This window comes from Chinchilla lanigera, unplaced genomic scaffold, assembly GCF_000276665.1.
Source record: "Chinchilla lanigera isolate Chin_1 unplaced genomic scaffold, ChiLan1.0 scaffold00009, whole genome shotgun sequence".
In the NCBI taxonomy this organism is placed as follows: Eukaryota; Metazoa; Chordata; class Mammalia; order Rodentia; family Chinchillidae; genus Chinchilla; species Chinchilla lanigera.
The window spans coordinates 30,578,203-30,598,745 of record NW_004955410.1 but is presented as its reverse complement, the minus strand read 5'-3'; the positions used below and the strand labels follow the sequence as shown (position 1 = coordinate 30,598,745).

Below are 20,543 nucleotides of genomic sequence, written 5' to 3'. Positions count from 1 at the left end.
TATTTATTTTGGTTTTTCTCCGGTACCGGGAACCGAACTCACGACCTTGCGCTTGCCAGGCAGGCGCTTTGCCGCTGAGCTAAATCCCCAGCCCCCAAATCCATTCTTTTAAAAGTTGATTTTATACTTCCATTAGTGCTGAAGATAAAATCCCTAAAGATGAGTTCCAAAAATGCTAGATATATTAAAGACAACTACTGGCCTGTGGTATCCCCTCTGGGAGGACAAATTAGAAAAAGACAGACACCTCCTCTGTGCTACAGACCTGTGGGTTCAGAGTTTGGCAAGCAGATGCCTCCCTTTGGAGGGCAAAGGGTGACCATTTCTCCAGAGCCAGGGTGCTCAGCTTGGTTAGCAGAACTTTGGCTACTTTGCTGCTCCTGCAACCTGTTCCTTTTCAACCTGTTGCTCTTGCTGCCTCATCATCATCTCCAGCGCCCCAGGTCTTCTCTAATGTACACCAAGGGCAAACATTCCTGACCTTGAAGCCCCTCGCTCTTCCTCCACCTCCTCTGGCTACACCATAGCCCTCGTTAAATCGACCTTGCTGCCTGCCACTCCCTCCCCAGTGCACACAGGCCGCTGACCCCTCTCACCCTCTGCTGAGACTGTTTTCCGTAACATAGTCCATAGATGAGGTCCACTAACTCCAAGCCCCTGCGTTTAGGCTCACCTCCTCTGTCCTCTCTCATACTGTGGGTGACTGGTCCACGAGGCAGGTTAAGGCAACCATTTCCATGAGGCTCCTCCCACCATCAAGGGCTCTGCTGTTTCTTCCACCTGGAATATTTTTCTCCTAGTTGTCTGTATGACTTGCTTCCTTCCATCCACTCGCATTAACTCAAATGTGAGACTCTAAGCGAGACAATGTCTCCAGCGTCCCCTACACATGTGTGTGCACACCTCTGCCACCTCCTATTCTTGTTCTCCTTGTCACTCTCTAACCCACTACCTATTTTGCCTAGTAATGCTTATCGATTGTCTCCCCCCAGAATCCAATCTCCAAGAGGTAGGATTTGCATCTGCTTTATTCACTGAGGTTTCCCTGATGCCTAGGACAGCATTTAGCACACAGATGTGCAATGAATGCCTGGCGAATGAAACAATGAAGGAATGAAAAGTTTCTGATCTAATGAAATGACAAATGTCACCTCCCTGACCTTTTCCTTTTCTTTCTCCCTCTCTTCCAACCTAGATACTGGATAGCCTGTTAGCTGGTGACTTAACAAGTGAGCCTTCTTTCTTCCAGAATGTGACAGGATGTTCTAGCTACTATAACCTTTTGCAGTGCACGGTAATGACAACTTTTTAAAAACCACAGTAATGTTTGTTTAAAACCTTTGGCCAAAGCAAGTTCTCTCTAACTTGGGAAACATTATAGCTGTTTTTATATCAAACAACTATGCCCAAAGTATAGTGCTCGATTTGGTCTACTGACCTGTGGGATCTGGTCCCCACCAATGTTGTATATCTGTGTTCCATCTGGTCATAGAGAATGTGATATTCCAGATAACACAGAACAATTTCTGAGACACCCAGCACACCGCTCCCCTCCCCCAAAAGCTTGTTACATGGAGGGGCCCAGCATAAAGAAAGGGCAGGCTGGGATTGCTGTCCTGGGCAATCAGGTCTCACTTTCAAGCCTGCTTGTGAGTGTCTTACAAATGCCCACATTCTTTGTTCTGTACTTAAGATGGCTTGGATAATCAAAGCTGCCACTGCGTTTAAGAAAATATTTGCTTTGTCTTACTTTTAACTTGAGATGTTTAGTCCATTTAGTATGGCCCTCACTTCAAGCCCTCTGGAATATTTCTTCAAGTATTCAAGTGGTTTCTTTCATAAAAGTAGGCCAAAGTTGATGTCTTTTATGTAGAACTAATCAAAAAAGAGAAAAGGAGCCAAAGCGGGGTTTGGATTTGCATAATCTTTGTCTAGTGCCTTTGACAATACATTTAGTTTTTATAAATTGCCTCATTTATGAACTATTTGTAAATAAAATATAGTCAATTTCAGTGGAATTTGCCAGCTCTGTGGTTTTGGATTAAGATTCTAACAAGAGCAGACCACATGTTAAGGCAAAGGGAAACTAAATTTGTGATCAAATTCTTTTCTCTGTAATATATTCAGTTTTTCTCTGTAATATATTCACAGTTAACAAAAACTGTTGATGAAGTACAAAATTGCTGAATTAAAACCCTCACAGTTTTATGTCCTTTTGTAACTTAAAAGATTTTTTTTAAAAAGATTATTTCTTTTTTATTCCAGCATAACGAGTATTGCAAAGATTTTTATACAGTGTGATTTTTATGGAGAAATTTCTTTTGTCATGTCCCCTTCATAGAGTATCATCTGTTGTTAAAACTGATATAGTTCTCTCCTTTAAGTTATAGTTAGCTGATATTTTTGTATAGCTTTAATAATCAGCAGATCATAGAAAAGAAATTTTTGACTTTTAATCCACCACCTACCTTAGGTCCCTGGACCTTGAGATAGAGCCATCAACAAGAAACCACCAATTGGGATAATCTCACCTCTTTTCCCTATCTTTACCTTTGAGGGATTTTCTAATTATAGTCAGAGATTGCAAAAGATTAGCTTCTGAACAGGAAAGCTCAGCATTTGTAAATTGGAATTGGCTGCAAGAGTACCAGATCATTCCTCTTTGTAATAAAAGGATCCCACTTACACCTCAGAATCTTCTAGTTAAAATTGCCAGAATGTGGACAGTACTCAGGTCATATCTTACATACGGTGCTCCATGTATTGAGAACTTTGCAGGGTTCCCTGACACAGAATCATGTTTCCTAATATGTTTCTCCTGGACCCTCTGCTAGGATCCCGAGGACCAGAGTTACTATGGGAAATTTTTGTCCCTCCCAGAAGTGAGACAAGCTATCCACGTGGGAAACCGGCCCTTTAGTGACGGAGCTGAAGTTGAAAAGTACTTGCGAGAAGATACAGTGCAGTCCGTGAAGCCATGGCTGAGTGAAATCATGAACAACTATAAGGTAAGCAAGTTACTCCCGTCACTGTCTATTTCAGGAACTTTTCAGACTGCCCAGAGCAGAGATGACTTTCTTTGATTTTAATTTCACTCCTGCCTTTTTAAAAACTTGTATGTTACCTACAAACATAAATAACATCTTTCACTTCCTTGAATGAAGCACTTTATTATTTTTCTTTTTAATTAAACCATTTCTAATACTCATTAAAATGAAATTCACTGTGGCACTTGCCAGCTTTCACTCTGAGAAAGGAAATGGATAGCTGAACAGAAAGATGGCTGGTCTTGTGTACGAGCCAGTTTTCCTTGAGTGTTTGCTTTATAATATGAACTGCAATGAAGTCAGGAATAAATGAAATCCACTGGTTGTTCCAGAAATGCACTTTACCTAATAATTACATTTATTCCCTTTGCTCAGTGACAGTTATTTCTGTACATAAACCTAACACTCTGTTGGGCTATCATGGTCTGAGAACATTGCTGTGTGCGGTACATCAGGTCAGGTGCTGTGCCATTTGGTTGGGGCATCCTGCCTGATTTCCTGCTGGAGATACCAGTGGAAATGAAATCACAGGAAGGAGCCCTGAAGTCTCAGGCAGAGGAGCCATGGAGCCTAGAACTCTTACCTTGGTGAGAGCCAACAGACACCAGGAGCAAGTGACAGGAGTGAAGGCAGCCTGTGTAACATTATTTCTGTCCCAGCCACTGTTCTCTGAGTTCCTCTTTTCATCCTCTAGTATTGTTACCACTTGTTCTAGGGACATCTGTGGGGAAACCCTGAAAGATAACGGTACCAGTGACAGAGGATGCTGGGTGTAGCTTCCTCCCTTCATCTGGCAGAAACAAGTGTAAGACTTAGGGTGAATAAGAAATTGGGAGGTGGTAATCTATAAAGTAGCTGTGAATGAATCAGGAAAAAAGGTATCTTTTCCTTAAAATGCTTTATTTCCATCTCTCAGAAATTATCTAATATATGGCTTTTGTTAACCCAACCTCTTTATTGCCATTTGCCAGCATAAGGAATATTCATTTCTGCCATGTTTCTGTTGTCCCTTTGGATTGTTCAGTGCGTGGTCTGCAGTACTTTCCAGAGAGTCCCTGTCCAAATGCTCCCTTACTAGGCAGGATTTCAGAGGATGTGAACCCTGGAAGGGCCACTTTTCTGACGTTGCCCTTAGTACACAAAGGTTTTTTTTTTTAGATATATGGGAATACTTTTACTAGTTTTGTAACATTTTATAAATCTGAAATTATAAAACAAAGTTACAAACATGTTAAATCAGAACTACATGTTCAGTGTGATCCTCCTTCTTCAACCTGCTAAGGAGCTGGGATCGCAGGCGTGAGCCACCAGGACCTGCTGATGCCCTTTCTATGTATTATATATATAATTTTTTTTTCTACCAGGAATCAAACTCAGGACCTTGTGCTTGCCAGGCAGGCACTGTGTTACTGAGCTATATCCCCAGCCCAAAACTACATTTTTATAATATGCATTTTGATAATTAATGTTTGGTGTGTGGTAAGAATCTTAATTTAAATCCTTAACATGGACTCCTAGCTCTAAGGTGCTTGCCTCTGAATGAAAGTTTCTTTTAGAAATAAGTTACATATTAAGTACACAAAGTTTGACATGTACACTTTGTTCAAAATAGTCTATAGCCAAGTAGAAATGCTCACAGTTCCGGAGGCTAGAAGTCCAACCTCTGTATACACAACTACTGACCTTTCACAATCTCATAGAATTGTTGAAGTACTTCTAGGAAAGAAAGGGTCTAACTAGAAGAGACCTGCATTTCAACCATCCTGATGTTTGATTCTGCTGAAGGTAATATGGTGGCCCTTGGTGCTTGTCTGCCAGGGACCTCCTCTGAGCACTTCCCAAATGCACTGTTGCCCATTCTCCTCTCTGAGCTCCACCATGGTTATACTTAGCACATAGTACTGCTATTGTGGGCTCTCGGTCAGACACCTGAACTGGAACCAGCCTGGAGTAGATGTACATTGCCAAGGATTGAATGAAAAGACAAGTCAGTGCTATACTAAAAAATGATCTAACAAAACTATCTGTAATCCATTTGATATTTATCATCCACAAATTTACTAAACCAAAAAGAGCTTAGCTCTTGTGTTTTAAGACGTAAACAATCTGCTCTAATATCCTGTTAAGGAATACTGAATGGGTTTGTTGAGTGTGAGTTCTCATGTACATTATTTGTGCTCTTGAGAGACATGTTTTCTCACTGTATAAATTTAACTAAGGTATGACTCCTTCCTCAACCATATAAGAATAGGGTGAGGCATAACAGTTTACCTGGTGATGTACACTCTCCTAATGCTGACTAATCACCACAGGATGTTCAGAAAGAACCTAAGAATACATATTGATTAGTAGGGGGTGCTACCTTTCCATCCCTGTCGTTCATGTAACCCAAAGTCACTCTTGTAGCTTGCTCAGGCTGCTATAACAAAATAGTACTCCTTTGGACTGAGTAACCTATAGGCCACAAAAATGTATTGCTCACAGTTCCTGAGGCTAGAAGTCCAGCCTTGGGCACCAGCATATCTTGTGTCTGGTGACAGCTCACTCTGTGCTTCATAAACAGTGCCTTCTTCCCACATCTTTTCATGGCAGAAGTGGCAAATAAGGCCCAGACTTGGCCTCTTTAATAAGGGTATTTTTTTTTTTTTTTTGGTTTTTCTCCAGCACCGGGAACCAAACTCATGACCTTGCACTTGCCGGGAAAGCGCTTTTGCCGCTGAGCTAAATCCCCAGCCCTTTTAATAAGGGTATTAATCACAGTCATAAAGCTTCTACCTCTTTGATTTAATTTCCTCAAAGTTCCCACCTCTCAATACAGTGGGAGTTAGGTTTCAACGGATGCCTTTGGGAAGAGGTGCATACATATTCAAGCCGCAGCATCTATCAGAATAAATTCCAGTGGAATCAGAATATTTTTTACACTTTTAACTCTGAATTAGTCTTTAGAAAAAGAGAACAATTGAGTAGCACAGATAAGCCATGTTGCCACAAAGAGAAGAGAACAAAACGTGCAGTGATATCTGAATGCAGACCAAGCAGTGACCACTGCTGATGCAGATGTGTATTCACTGGTGCAGCTGGCGCTGCCCTTTGGCAGTGATTATCTCTGGCTTGTCTGTTATGGATGGTGAACCTCAGAGTAAACACAACAGAATCAAAACAACTTAGATTGGCTTGAGACATTAGTACCCTTAAGGTCATATTTATGTGAGGCTCAGTTCTAATTTGTCTCTAAAAATACAGCGTCTGTTTCTATTCATATGGACATTCAAGTCTTTTCTCAGCACTAGCTTTATGTTAGCCACAGTGGAATATCTCTGGCAGGGTGAAGAATGCCTTTTGATGGGGAGGATGTTTTCATGTCGTTTCTGCATAAACATTTGTTTCTGCGTAAACTACTTAAAAATATAATCCTCTCCTGCAGTGACCTATGAGAGATGTATACTCAAGTCATTTTTTTTTTCAGTAATTTCAGATGTTTGAGTCGTGTCCTTACACATTCTGGCAGATTACAAAATAACTGGAATGAGAAATAATCTTTGAGGTGATTTGACTTCTTTATGATTAAATCAGTTTAAATTATTATTGGTATTTTTTGAAGTCAGCAGGTAAAGAAGCCTGGTGTCACGCATGTTTTCAGGTCACTCTTCTTGTGTTTTTAGTTCTGTTTCCGGTCCTCACCGGCTTTGGTCTTTTGTGGGAGAATATGTAAACTGTTTCAGCTTCCATATGTGTAAAATAGGAATAAAAAGGGGACTTAAAGTATGAGTTCTTATCAGGTTTAAGTGAGACTATGTATGTGAAACATAAAAATATGTGTGTAGATAAAATTTTTTTAAAGTGTCTAGTGAACCACGTACAATGGTGCATACTTATAATACCAGCACTCTGGGAAACGGAGGCAGGAGGATCACAACTTTGAGTACTGCCTCGGCAATTTAATAAGACCTTGTCTTGCAAGGAGACATTTAAAACTGGCAGGGGATGTAACTCAGTGCTTGAGCATCCCTGGTTTGATTCCTAGTACTGAAAAAGAAAAGTATTCAGTAGTTAGAAAGTGCTTGTACTATTTATCAGATTTATTGAAATATAATTGACATACCACAGATTCACCCTGTGGTTTTTAATATATTCACAAATTTTTGCAACCGTAGCTGCTATCTAATTTCAAAACATTTTTTAATCACAACCCCTTAGCCATCAGCAATTACTCTCACTCTTTTCCACCCGCTCACCCCTGGCAGCCACTAATCGACTTTCTGTCTCTGTGGGTTTGCCTGTGTGGACTATTTTGTGTACATGGAATGGTGCACTATGTGACATTTTGTGTCTGGTTTCTTTCACTTAGTATAATGTTTTCAAGGTTCATCTGTGTTATAGCATGTGTCAGTATTTCATTCCTTTTTATTGCCAGTTTCTTTGTATAGCTATTCTTCATTTTATTCAACAGTTGAAAGACATTTGGTTCCACTTTTTGGCTATTAATAATGCTGCTGTAGACATTTATGTAGAAGTTTATGTGTAAGCATAGTTTCAGCTTTCTTTGGTAGGTATGTAGGCGTGGAATTACTGGGTCATTGTGTTAACTTTATATCTAACATTTTGAAGAGCTGCCAGAATTTTCTGGAGTGGCTTCACCATTTTACAGTTCCATTAATAGTAAAAAAGAGGGGTGTTTTCTTCATATCTTTGTCAACACTTGTTATTGTTTGACGTTTTGATTATAGCTGTCCTGGAGACTACAGTGCTATTCCATTGGAGTCTGATGTACATTTCCTTAATGACTAGTCATGTTGAACACCTGTTTCTTTGTTCATTTTTATATCTTTGGAAAAATGTGTCCACCTCTTTTGCCCATTTATTCAGTTGTATTTTAATTGTTGAGCAATACGTGTTCTTTATATATTGCAAATATAAGTCCCTTATCAGGTACATGATTTGCAAATATTTTTCCTTATTTTCCAGGTTGTTTTTTCATTTTTTTGATGGTGTCCATCAAGGCCCCAAGTTAGTTTCAGTCTACTCCAATTTACCTGTGTTTTCTTTCATTGCTTCTGATTTTGATATTATACCTAAGAAACCAGTGCCTAGCCCAAGGTAACAAAGAATTATATGTTTTCTGCCAAAAGTTTTGTAGTTTAGCTCTTAATTTTCATCAATAGGAACTAATAAACTATAGCCATATGCAACAATATGAAGACTCTTAGAAATGTAAGATGGAGTGAGGAAAGAATGTCACATCAGCACAAACAGAATATGTACAAAAACAAGCACAAGTGGATAATATGTGTTTGTAGGATACATGCATTTTTAAAAACTTTTTTCCAAAAGGAGTAAAATTTTGAACCTAAACTCCAGGATAGTTATCTCTGGGGGGAGGTAGAGGGCTGGGACAGGACAGGAGCACTTGAGTAGATTAAGTGGTATTGGCAGCATACTAATTCTTAAGGAGACAGTACATTTGTGGTTGTGTTTATTGTTATGCTTCCACACTTACAGATATACTACAATATGTTTTTCATAATTTGTTCTTTTTTATTAGAATTATTGATACATATTCATTATATTTGGACAACTTAATGGAATTCTCTGATAATTTCTGTTCTTGCATACATCATACATTGATCATGTATGTTCTTTGTCATGTATCAAATATACATAATAAAACATTAAAGGAGGCAGGCTGTGGTAGGTGCTTTGCAGAGAGTTAGTTGACCATATTGTGACTGCTGAATGACCATTTGGAACTACTCAGTATGCGCAAGCCCTGAAAGTGTCTCAAGAGGCTGCAGAAAATTGTGAGGCATTATAGTGAAGGCCAAGACACTGATCTACTCTCAGAGAATCCCACCAATTTTCCTCACTCATGGAACATGATGACTGAATCCCAAATAGCAGAAAATGAAATCTTTTGTCTCTGGCTCTGCATGCCTAGTGGGACGCATATGATTTACTTTGATGGTAGCTTTGAAGTACACTCAGTGTCAGAAGTCAAGTGGCTTAGAACTTTACTTTTATCTTCCAATCTGTAAGGTTCTATCTGTCTTACAGGCAATGGGCGTCATGAAGGCAGCTGTCATACCTGTTTTGTTCAGTGCTCTATATCCAGGGCTTAGCACAGGGCCTGGCACATAGTAGACACTCAATAAATTTTAATAAATGGAAGAATTGTCGTGGGAACACAGTCAGTGATAAAAGGCTTGACAGAAAGTAGATGTTACTTCATATCCTTTACTACCTTTTATCGTCCGTCCCATTTCAAAACTGTACATGATAGCTGTTATTCTTATGGCACCTTTGTATAACCTGGGGAGCTTTTAAAAATACCTAACCATGGCCCACTCCACCAAAGGTGCTGCTTTAGTTGCCTTGTCTTGCAAATAGCACACAGTAGTGTGTAATACATTGGGGAAAAAAGAAGGGAAAAAAGGCAGGATGTAAAAGAATGCAATAATAATAAAAAACACAAATGACAATAAGCTGTCTTTACAACAAATTTACATTCAATTATAATTAGTGCAAATAATTCACCACTGTAATGCTCCTTCCTCTTTTTAATAGCAGTTAAAACATAATAAAAAATATAAATACATTTATATTTTGATTATAAGATGTATTGTGATTTTTAAAGTAGTGGGATATAGTGATAGGTGGATAGGACATCTGTAGAATCTTGGAAACTTAGCCCATATTTTGCAGGAGCTGTTGTCTTTGAAACTTCTCCTTGTAGCCCCTTAGTCCTTCATGATGAAGGCATTTCATTGTTTTTGTTTTCCTAAAAGATTTTGTGTTTTCAAATTACCTTTGTCTTGTTATAGTACTTGTGCTCCTAAAAGGAACATGTATACAATGTATTTTCAAAGATTATGTGTAAATAAGAGACCGTGTGTTGGGCATTTCCCATATGAAACCATTATTCTAACAAATAGCTCTATACACAATGGCCACTTAGATCCAAAGCCACTCTTTGCCCTTGGATTTGAGATGGTACTATTGCAAAGCTGTCTGGAAGACCAATGCAGTTTTAGAAGGTACCACTGCCAAATGCCACTTCTTATCAACATATGTTTGTGCTTTTAAAAGTGAAGTGGCCTTGGGGTAGGGTTTAATATGTTGTGTTTAGAAGTTCATCTAGTCAGGAAATTGTAAATACAAAGTTACATTTCCCTGTCACTTATCATTCTACAGCTCATTAAATTTCACCTAATTGCATCTTCAGAATTCAGGATCTTTATGTTTCTCAGCTTCACTACTAGATTGAAATCTTAACGCTCAGGTCATTAGAGTTTTATTTACTTGTCCTAGGCTATCAAAAGATCTTCATTTAGGAATGGATAGTTTCTGATTTATGGATGTGACACAGAAGTTTGAAAGGTAAATATTTCTAGTTCTGCTAACATTTTAGTAGCCTAATTGCTTGTGGCATTCCTTAAGGATTTCTTCTGATGGCAAAATGTGGAGGGTACCACTGGCCAGGAAACTAGATCTGATAAGTGTCTAGAATATGAAGAAAAATTTAACACTTAATGAGCCAGCTGTTAGTTGGATCCAGGCTTCCTTCAAGCCATAGTGGGGAAGTCTGGCTTTGTTGACTTTATCTGTTTGCAATCACTTTTTTTTCCCCTTGGAGACAATGGAGGCCGTGCGCACACAATTCCATGAGAAATTTGTGGGAGAAGAAGGTAGTGAAGCTTGATGGAGAATAGGGACGCTCACTGTGGGACATTTGTTTTATGTAATTGTAGCCTACAGATAAGCAACTACCAGTTTATAGCCAAATACAAAAAGTATCCATTCAAAAACCAATTTATTCTGCTGAATTCCTTGTGAATTCATTTTACTTGTTTTAGTTATAATCCAAGTGGAAGTATATCATTAATTTTCTTATGAGGCATACTTCTTGGCTTTAAATTTTTCAATCTTTAAGCATTTCAGTGAATACAGGGAAAAGCAAATACTTGTAAAGTATGAAATGGAATTTTATTTCACCTGAATTTGCTCTACTTTTGAAATTTTTCTCTGTTTTTAAATATTGTTTTAGGGGAAATGTTCAAAATAAGAGCCAGTGTGTGTGGTCTTTTTTTTTTTTTTTTTTCTGATTTCATTAAGCTATTCCATATTCTACCCCAGGAATTGGTTAGAGTTGCTTTGCTTGGTGCACCATCATCACCTTCCAAGGGCTTTATTTTGTTACTTGAAAATACGTTATGCTCAAAACATTAGAGACTATGTTATAATCTATGATAACAGGAAAGGTACAATTTAGTCTGAATTCACCCATATATGGTGACTTCATAGATGGTGACTGTCACAGGGTAAGGATACCTTGGAGATAAAGATAATAAATGACAATACCATTTGTTCTGTAGATTCTAGGGAACTAACAATCAATAAATGAGGAAATGCATAATTAAATCTAGTTGCTAGAATCCAACTGCTGTGAAACAGACAATTCCATCAGTTGTCGTTACTTTGAAAATATAAATTGGGAAAGGTCAGAGCAAGTATTTCTTTTTAGATACAGTCGGTAGTATTTATTATGCAACAAATATCACCATGCTGAGCACTCTGTCTTTATTATTCATGCCACAGAATAAGAGAAGGAAATGCAAAAGGATGACACAATTATAAAGGACTGGATCTTCCTAACAGTGCATACCCAACATCATCCACTGAAGTGTGGGAGGATATAGTAGAAATTGAATTATTTTTAAAAGGGAAACAATAGGCTTTAATCATGTTTAATGTATGGATTGGGCCTGTGGTTGCTAAGTCAGCCTGTATGTTAATGTCACAGATCAGATGGGACACAGTCAGTATTCAAGACCAGTGCTTTTAGGGCTGGGGATTTAGCTCAGCGGCACAGCACCTGCCTGGCAAGTGCAAGGTCATGAGTTCAATTCCTGGTACTGGAAAACAAAACAAAACAAAACAAAACAGACCAGTGCTTTTGTTTTGTGTTTATTTTTTCAATCATCGCTATCATCATTTGAATCTATTTGTCACTCAATCTGACTTCAAGTCCAGAGCTCTTCCTGTAGCAGTTACTGTTCTTCCATCTGAGAACAAATAACTTAATTCAGTGACAGCTGGCTCTGGTCTATTAGTCAAAGATGCCATAGCTGCCACCTCCAGAGCTCTTCCCAGGACCTTTTCACCGTTGGATTTGCGCAGCCTATATGGTGGAAGCTGTCCTGACTCACCTTTGCCGTGGCCAGTCTCGGCCACCTCACTTATTCTTGTTATTATCACTCCCAGGTCTTGTCACTGGGGAACAGTCAACACAGCAGCACAGCCTTCCTGTGTTACCATGACTGAATAAAGCTGGTCTCTTCAGCCAAACTTTCAGAAGGCAGAGTCTGGGCAGATACCCACCCCTGACCTCTCCGTCTTGATTTCCCTGCCCCTCTGTGCTCTCCTCACTCTGCATATTCAGTCTATTTCTGCAGCCTCCTGCCAGTCCCCTTCTTTGTTACAGTGATTTCCATCATCCTTTTGAACCATCCATTTGACATTCTCTGGAAAGAAAAGGGAAAACGATACTTTATTCTCCAAACAGGGGGGAGTTTTGTTTTTGGAAGAGGAAAAACCACCAAAAAACCTAATTGCAAGCTAATGGGGTGGCTTTGCTGAATAGAGCCATTGAGAGCGTGCGGCAGAGAGTCTCACACCTGACTGATACCAGGTTTTCCTGTGTAGATAAAAACATAAAGAGCATAGCAGCAGTTAGCATTTTCTCTCTTAAAAAGCACTCAGTCAGGAAAAGTAAGCCAGGCAACCAGACCCTTGCTTCCTTCTGTGAGATCAACCTGGTTGGAAACCTTTCATTAGCATCACTACCCACCTGGATGGGTCTGGGGATTGATAACAGGAAGAAGTTAGACTCCTAGAAGTGGCTTTTCTAGCTCTTTGGATGAGTGTCTATGGACTGTCACTCTCGGTCCTCTTGTAAGTGAAAGACAAAGTAATCTCCATCTGCAGAGAACTAGAATTTTCTCAACCTGGAAAGCAAGTGTCTTATGGGAGAAGGGCATGTCAGTGGGCCAGCCAGAACCCACAACGGACTGCCTGCACCCCACTGATGCCTCCTGAACACTCTTGGCCTGCCCTCCACGGCCCTTATTCCTTTCAATACCTTCTGAGCCTCTAGATTTATGCTTTTCGGAATTGCTTAGCATTTCTCCTGTGACAAGGCTGCCTTTCTCTACTGGCAGGGTGGGTTACTCTAGCTGGGAAGGGTCATCTCCCACCTCAGGGCTGCATTAGAGGCATTTTATTTCTGGTTTCCTTACCCTCTCCGTAATTGTTGTTGAATCCCTCAATTTTTAGCAGTGTCATTGTGTTTTAAACCTGAGGAAAGGTAGTACACTGCTGTTGAACAACAGACATATAATGGAAGTTACTTAGGTAATATTGAATTTTCTAGGAGACATGTTAAAAATACAAAAGCAGCCGGTGAAATTAATTTTAACCATATATTGTCTTTAATGCTATACATTTAAAAATATATATCAATTTGCAACCAATGCTAAAAACATTATTGAGGCACTTTACATTCTTTATTTTGTACTAAGCCTTCCAAGACGGATGAGTATCTATCCCCATAGTACATCTTAATTTGGGCTAGCCACATTTTATGTGTTTACTAGATACTGGATTGAACAGACTAGGTTGATGGTACATACTTAACTATCTATAAATTAGATCATTTTTTATTTGCAAGGCTCTTTCTGGATTGGTTGGGTTGTATGCAGATATACACTTATTAATTAAATACATTTAATGACATTCAAAATGAAAAAGAAATTGGCTCCTTGACCCAGCTGCCCGGGGGGTAAAGGCACTGGCATGCACATCATACTCTTCAGTTATGACTTTTGAGTGGGACCTTGAAGCTGATCTCTGGAAACCAGGGAGGACAATTCTTTTCTGAGATTAGCCTGGGAATTTGGCAAGTCTGTTGCTGGGATACTTGCAATTCATTCTATCCAGTTATTGATAATGGAGGTTTTCAGGGCAGAGGGGATAAGGGGACCATGAGTATAGATCCTCAAATAAGAGGCAGAGCAAAGGATTCCCTAGAGTGGACCTCTAGGACTTTTATATTCCAACTGTAGGAAAAATATTATTCTAGGTTATTATTAAATGTGATTTTAAGGGTGCTGTTTCAGGTTGTTGAAGTTTTAAAGATTTCTGGGTTGGAGTGGTGGCTTTCTGGATCCTTCTCAAGTTGGCTTCTTATTATCATCTGAAAGTAGCTAAATTATTTAGCATGAAGTCACAAGAAAGGAGCAAAAATGTTTTGGCTATAAGATATGATTTATGTAATCACTGGACACTCAGACATGTTGCTGCACTTTCATTTTTCTGTATGCCCCTTGGCAAAACCAGTGTGTAGGGGACTTGCAGGCACATGGTGGGTGTTTATTCTCAGCTCACTTTCCTTCTCTCTTTGTCTTCCCTTTTGCTTAAATTTGGAAACAAAAATCCCTCTCTATAAGAACAACTTGGTTGCAGAAATGACTGCTGTGTCTTTCAATAGTTGCACCTTTTTTCTATCCCAGTCTTCTCTGAGCAGCCCTGGAGTCATAGGCTTCCTGACTATCACATGGCTAACTCCCTGCAAGAACACCGGAAGAAAGGGCTGAAGAGTGAGCCATGGGTAACTAGGGCCAAGACCTTGTCCAAAGGAAGGATAACAACTCTGCCTCTAGTCTTAAACATTACGCTCCTTGGCTGAATTAAAGTTTTTCTTGTGTGTGTGTGGGTTCTGAGCTTTTGGGAAACTCCTGGGAATTATCATTTGTTGAGCTGGATATTAATGAAACTGATTCTCTTCTGTTTAGAGGAAAATCTTCAGTGGGTCACGCTAATTGCTTCAAGCAGAAAGAACTCCTGCTCCATTGAGTTTGAAATAGAATGATAAGTAAAGCAGCCAGAAGAGGAAGTGTGGAGAGCTATGTTGTCAGAGTTTCATCGATTTAGCATCTGTAGGGAAGTTTCTTGCTTAAAAAAATTTTTTTTCGATTAGTGAACAGGAGAACATTCAAAAGTAAGACAGATAGAGGCCAACTGGGAATGCCGCGCAGCCTGGAATAGCTTAGGCTGCTGTTCAATCATTTCCCCAAACAGGAAACCACAAAATGTTAGAGATTAAGGTCACTAGATCATTGGGAAAGGAGTGTAACTTTGTCTGCAAAGCATTATGATGTATTGTAAATGGGCCAAAATATAAACATAAATCTTTCATCTAAAAATTCAACAACAAAAATCCAGCCTTCTCACAAAAGCACATTTGCTTTCCTGTTGTACCAAAAGAGCAAAGCCTCCTCCTGCACAGTTTTCTGTAATTTTCCTGATAAGTGGGGGAAAAATGAGACCACAAGAAAAGCTTTGTGTTCTGTGTCACTGACACATGTGCTGTGTTTTGTTGTTTCTTTTTTTTTTAACAAAACAAAAAGAAGGGTAAAGTTCAAATCAGTAAATGGACTTCAGGTGGTTTTATGTTTAATTTCATTTAATTTTATTTATTTTGGTACTGGGAATTGAACTCAGAACCTTGCATTTGCCAGGCAGGCACTGGGCCACTGAGCTATATGCCTGACCCTATTTTTAATTTTATACTTTTATCCTGACAACAATAAAATACACCAAAATGCACATTTATATACAGCTCTCCCCTAAACCCTCGCTCCCAAGTTTTGTATAGTATATGAAAAACACAAATCTAGTTTTTCACCTTGGATTATCTGGTGGCACCCCCTAAGTTTATCAAAATGAAAATCTAAGTCTAGAGGGTATAGGGTCTCCAGATGAGTCTGCAAGATACCCTTCTGCGGGTATCTTTGACTAGCACGGTTGGTTGCTTTCTGTCTGCCTTAAAAATATTTACCCTTTAGAGGCATAACTGTAAAATAATCATCTGATTCTGCTTATAAAGTCCATACAAAGCAGGGGTTTTTCTTGCCAAGAGTTAAATCTATAAATAAACGACTGATGCATGCATATCTAGAACCTGCAATGTTAATGATTTGTCAAAAATGACTTAAGGTTTTAGGAGGGACTACAAGAAAGTGAAAATGACTTTTGTTGACCTCTCTTCTAAAGAAAACTTCAAGAATGAAAGACCCAACTTGCCTTTCTTCTTCCAATTATTCACTGTTTTGAAAAGGTTTTATTTTTAAATCACCCACATTAGAAGGACAAGGGTCACTTCTTTTCATATCTGGTCCCTGGGTGCTCAGTCCCTCAGCTCTCCAAAAATATTCCTTGAATAAATAGAGATTTCACAAGAGCTGGTTAAACAAGCAAACAAGCACACTATATAGCCAAGCAAGCTTGCACCATTCCCCAACTCAGACAAAGACCACTTCCCTTTCATTTTAGACGGCAGTGACACTTCACTGCCTGCAGCTCCAGGAAGGACATAAATGAATGGAATGGAATTGAGACCTATTGATCTTTTGGTCTTTCTTTCTTTCTTTCTTTTCTTTTTTAACCCATGACAGAGACATGGGTACAGAGAAATATTTTCCCTTCTTAAAAAAACAAACAAAACATTAGCACAAGCACTGAATAAGTGACAAGTGCCCTGTGCCCCTGTGTGTATGGACACTAGGGAAGGGCAAGGCTATGTCTGATGGGGAGAGCCACTGCACATTGTCAGCTCATGGTGGCTGGGTGAAAATACAGGCCCAGCATGGTCAGACGTCTCGATATTTAGATGTAGGCTGTCTTAGTTTGGGCTTCTATAACATCAGACTTGGTAGCTAGAAAACAACAGAAATTTATCTTTCACAGTTTTTGAGGCTGGACATCTGAGATCAGAGTGCCAGCACGCACGCTTCTGGGGAAAGTCCTCTTTTCGGCTTCAGATTATTGACATTGTATGTTCAGACAGCAGAGAAGAGCACTAGAGCATTCCCTGGAGTCTCTTTTATAAGGGCACTGGTCCCGTTCGGGAGGGCTCTACCTTCATGAATCAATCACCTCCCAAAGGCCTCACTTCCTAATACCATCACACTGAGAGTTTCAGCGTATGAATTTGGGGAAGACACATTCAATCCATAACACTGACATCCAAATTTTTTAAAAAAGAAGCATTATTAAGATGAAATGAATGTATCTGCAAGCTGAATGCCAGTCTCAGACAGCTGGGTTTAAGATCTCTACATTCCTATAGAACTATTTATTTATTAGTATATCCTTGATACAGAGTAATAACAACATTGGCAAAACCCTCCTCATCGGATCTTCCTCCCCCAACAACTCTTGAATATTCCATTTCACAGAGAGAATTAAGACCCAGAAGGAATACATGACATATCCAAGATCACTCTTAGTAAATGCAGGTCTTGGTGCGCTGGACCAGGCTGGAGTTCAAGACTTTCATTCGCTTCTGCTGTTGTGTCAGATCAAGGACACAGGACAGTTATGTTAAAATTCGAACTCTGATACCCTAAGTCACAAATCTAATCCACGGGTAATATTTCATTTGCAAATTGTTGGGCTATTATGTGTTTTATTTTGCTTCAAAGGTGGTGACAGTGATAACACTATTATCAAAAATATTCGTTTTTAAACATTTACTCTATGCCTGAAATGCTTAGAGTGTCCCATGCATTATATTATGTAATTCTCCTGGTTCACATGCATTTTCTTACACTCACCTTACAGATGAAGAAATTGAGTTCTGGATAGATTAACTTACTCAAGATAGTTCTGCTAGTCAGCCATAGAACTGGGGTGCAAACCAAGCCAGAGCCTAACCCTTAAACTGGTGATGGCGAACCTTTTAGAACTTTTAATGATAACACACAGCTGGCTGCAGGACGCAGCCATGGGTTCCCCACCACTGCCCTCAACTATGAACAACTATCCTTCATTCCAAAGAGTCATGCTCCCCTTCAGGTTTGCCCCTTGTGTTTGCACACCTAGAACAAACCACTATTTTGGTGCAATCTTGGGTGTAGTGACCCTTGGCAGTGCAAGAGGGCTTGGAAGCACAGTTTGAACTCCTGCAAGTCCAAATTTGAATCTCTGTCACACAATAGATGATCATGGAGCACACTAGCTCACCTCTCTGACTCTGCCTCTTTGTGTCTAAGATGGAATAGATAGCACCTATCTTCTGAGTTCCTGCAGCATAAAAATGAGAGAGCACTAGTATTACTCAAAAGTTCCCTTTACAAAACTATATTCTACTTTTCTAGCATTTAAGCATGGGGAAATTCCTCATGATCTTGAATCCCATTGCTTCAAGATTAAATATATTTTAGAGGAATAATTTTTTAATTTATGACTCTCTCCTGAAAAGACTGAGGTACCTTGGCTAACCTTTATAAAAGTAATAGGGAAGTATTGAATACACAAAATTTATTCTGGCTAGATGTCCTCCTCCTACTGGCCCATATCCAGAAGAGACAACCAGGTGTCAGACACAAAAAGATCGTCCATATATTCTGAAGATTTCTTTTAAAAGACTGCCTCAGTGAATGACTTTGAAATCATTATCAGATTATCAGCTTAAAAAAGGGGAAGGCTAAATGTGCTAACACCTGTCCCATGTCAGGCTCTGGGCTAAGAGCTTTGAGTACATGTTCTCATTGATTCTCACTGTGATTTGGCATAGATCTTACCATCTTCATGCCCAAAAAAGAGGGCGGAAGTTCTTGGAAGTTAATCCACATGTTTGGGTATTGCCAGTTACAGCGTGTTGGCATGGATGGCACTGGCCCAATGGTGTATGCATTTGTATTTCATGGTTTTTAGCAACAGAAACAAATCTAGTTCCTTGAAACTTGAGAGGAATTGTTGAGAAGACATGATGGGTCACAGAATTTGTGGAAAAACTGGAGAACTAAAATAAAGAAGGTCAAGGGAAATCCTGGGGACCTAGGTAGCAAAATAAATAGGTAGACTCCACAAGGAACCCTGAGTCTCTCTGCCTACTTTCTAGGGGAAGACCATTTGAGTGTCATGTGCTTCACATGGAGCAGGCAGTGCAGTATGACTGATGGGCACCCCTGAGGCTGTATCCACTGAGAGCAGGGTTGCCCGAAGTCTAATCATTAAAAAGGAGAGAATAGACATGGACAAATAAAAACAACAGATGATCCTGTACAGCACTGTACAAAACCTCTAAATATTAGAATTCTCCACCCAGCAATTGTCAATAGATTTGGGAGTGGGACAGGCACTGCAAAGGCTACAGATGTACCAAGCATTAAGAGTCCCTGTCCTTGATAGAATTCCACAACAGCTTAGAGAAGGCCACTGCCTACAGCAGAAGTGAGGCTTCTGCCGCCAACTGTGACATCCTTGTCTATAGAGCCAAAGAGAAGAATAAGAGATGTCAGCAGAGTTGGATGAACAGGCTGAGATTGTTTCTAAACTGGAGACGGGAAGTGTGTCTCACACTCAACCGGCTCTCAGATTCCGGAGGCTTTTGATAACACTAAACCCTTAGTTGTGAAGGAACCAATGAATGTGTGTTAGTTTGAAAGAATTGAGCTCCTTTCTGACATAATTATAGGAAAGAGCTTGTGAGTTCTGAGATCTAGAACTCCTTCTGTCACCTCCTTGTATCAGTTTCTGTAACAGCAGAATGAAGGTGACCAGTGTAATCTTTCTTGTCCCTGCTTCATGAAGAAGATGAGAATAAACCCATATGCCAGTGAAAGCACTTTGAAAGTTAAAAAATAAAAATGAAAATGTATTTTTCATCATGGCTTTTTGATAGAGTTAAAAAAAATGCTTGTATTTGCTGGGGATTTAGCTCAGTGGCACAGCGCCTACCTGGCAAGCACAAGGTCGTGAGTTCGATTCCCGGTACCAGGAAAAAAAAAAAAAGCTTGTACCAGGCGTAGAGGCACATGCTTATAATCCCAGCACTTTGGAGCCTGAGGCAGGTGGATTGATGGTGCAAGTTCAAGGCTGCCTGAACTGTATATAGCAAGATCCTGTCTCAAACAAACAAACAAACAAGCACAAAAAAGCTTGTCGCCCAAAAACCTACTCCTGTGTCTCATAAATGTTTGAATTATGTAATGTGGTTTTATTTATTTATTTATTTATTTTTATTTTAAAGAAAATAGTACACAAAAAGAACAATAGTAAAATACAAACAAAATAACACAAGGACATTAAAAATGATGCAAGATTTCAAACCCAATGATAGGGATTAACAGTCGTTGTTATATTACATACTGTTGCCTTCAACAAAGTTGCTCAGATTACCAGATGTAAGAATAGAAGATTGATCAAACCATTCAAGGGAATAAGAAAATAATAATTTGAAAGAATATGAGAGATAATACGTAATTTCACTAGACAGGATTGTAGGAATTCACCAATGGCTGCTATACTGCAAATTGTTGTTGTCACATAAATTGCTGAGATTACCAGATATAAGCATGCAAAATTGGTCAAAATATATTAAAAAGAACTTTTAATCATTAACTGTTCCCCTCAACAAACCATCAGACACCAGCAGTA

General features: G+C 39.3%; 1 protein-coding gene across 7 annotated transcripts in view; it reads left to right on the top strand.

The window, feature by feature from the left end:
- Cpvl (carboxypeptidase, vitellogenic-like) overlaps positions 1-20,543 on the top strand; it is a 165,961-nt gene that overhangs the window by 114,050 nt on the left and 31,368 nt on the right. For all 7 annotated transcript variants that reach the window (XM_005377479.2, XM_005377481.2, XM_005377478.2 and 4 more), the window contains 2 exons: positions 1,196-1,294; positions 2,835-3,008. In XM_005377479.2, the coding sequence (XP_005377536.1) occupies positions 1,196-1,294; positions 2,835-3,008 (273 nt within the window). The remainder of the gene's footprint in view (positions 1-1,195; positions 1,295-2,834; positions 3,009-20,543) is intronic.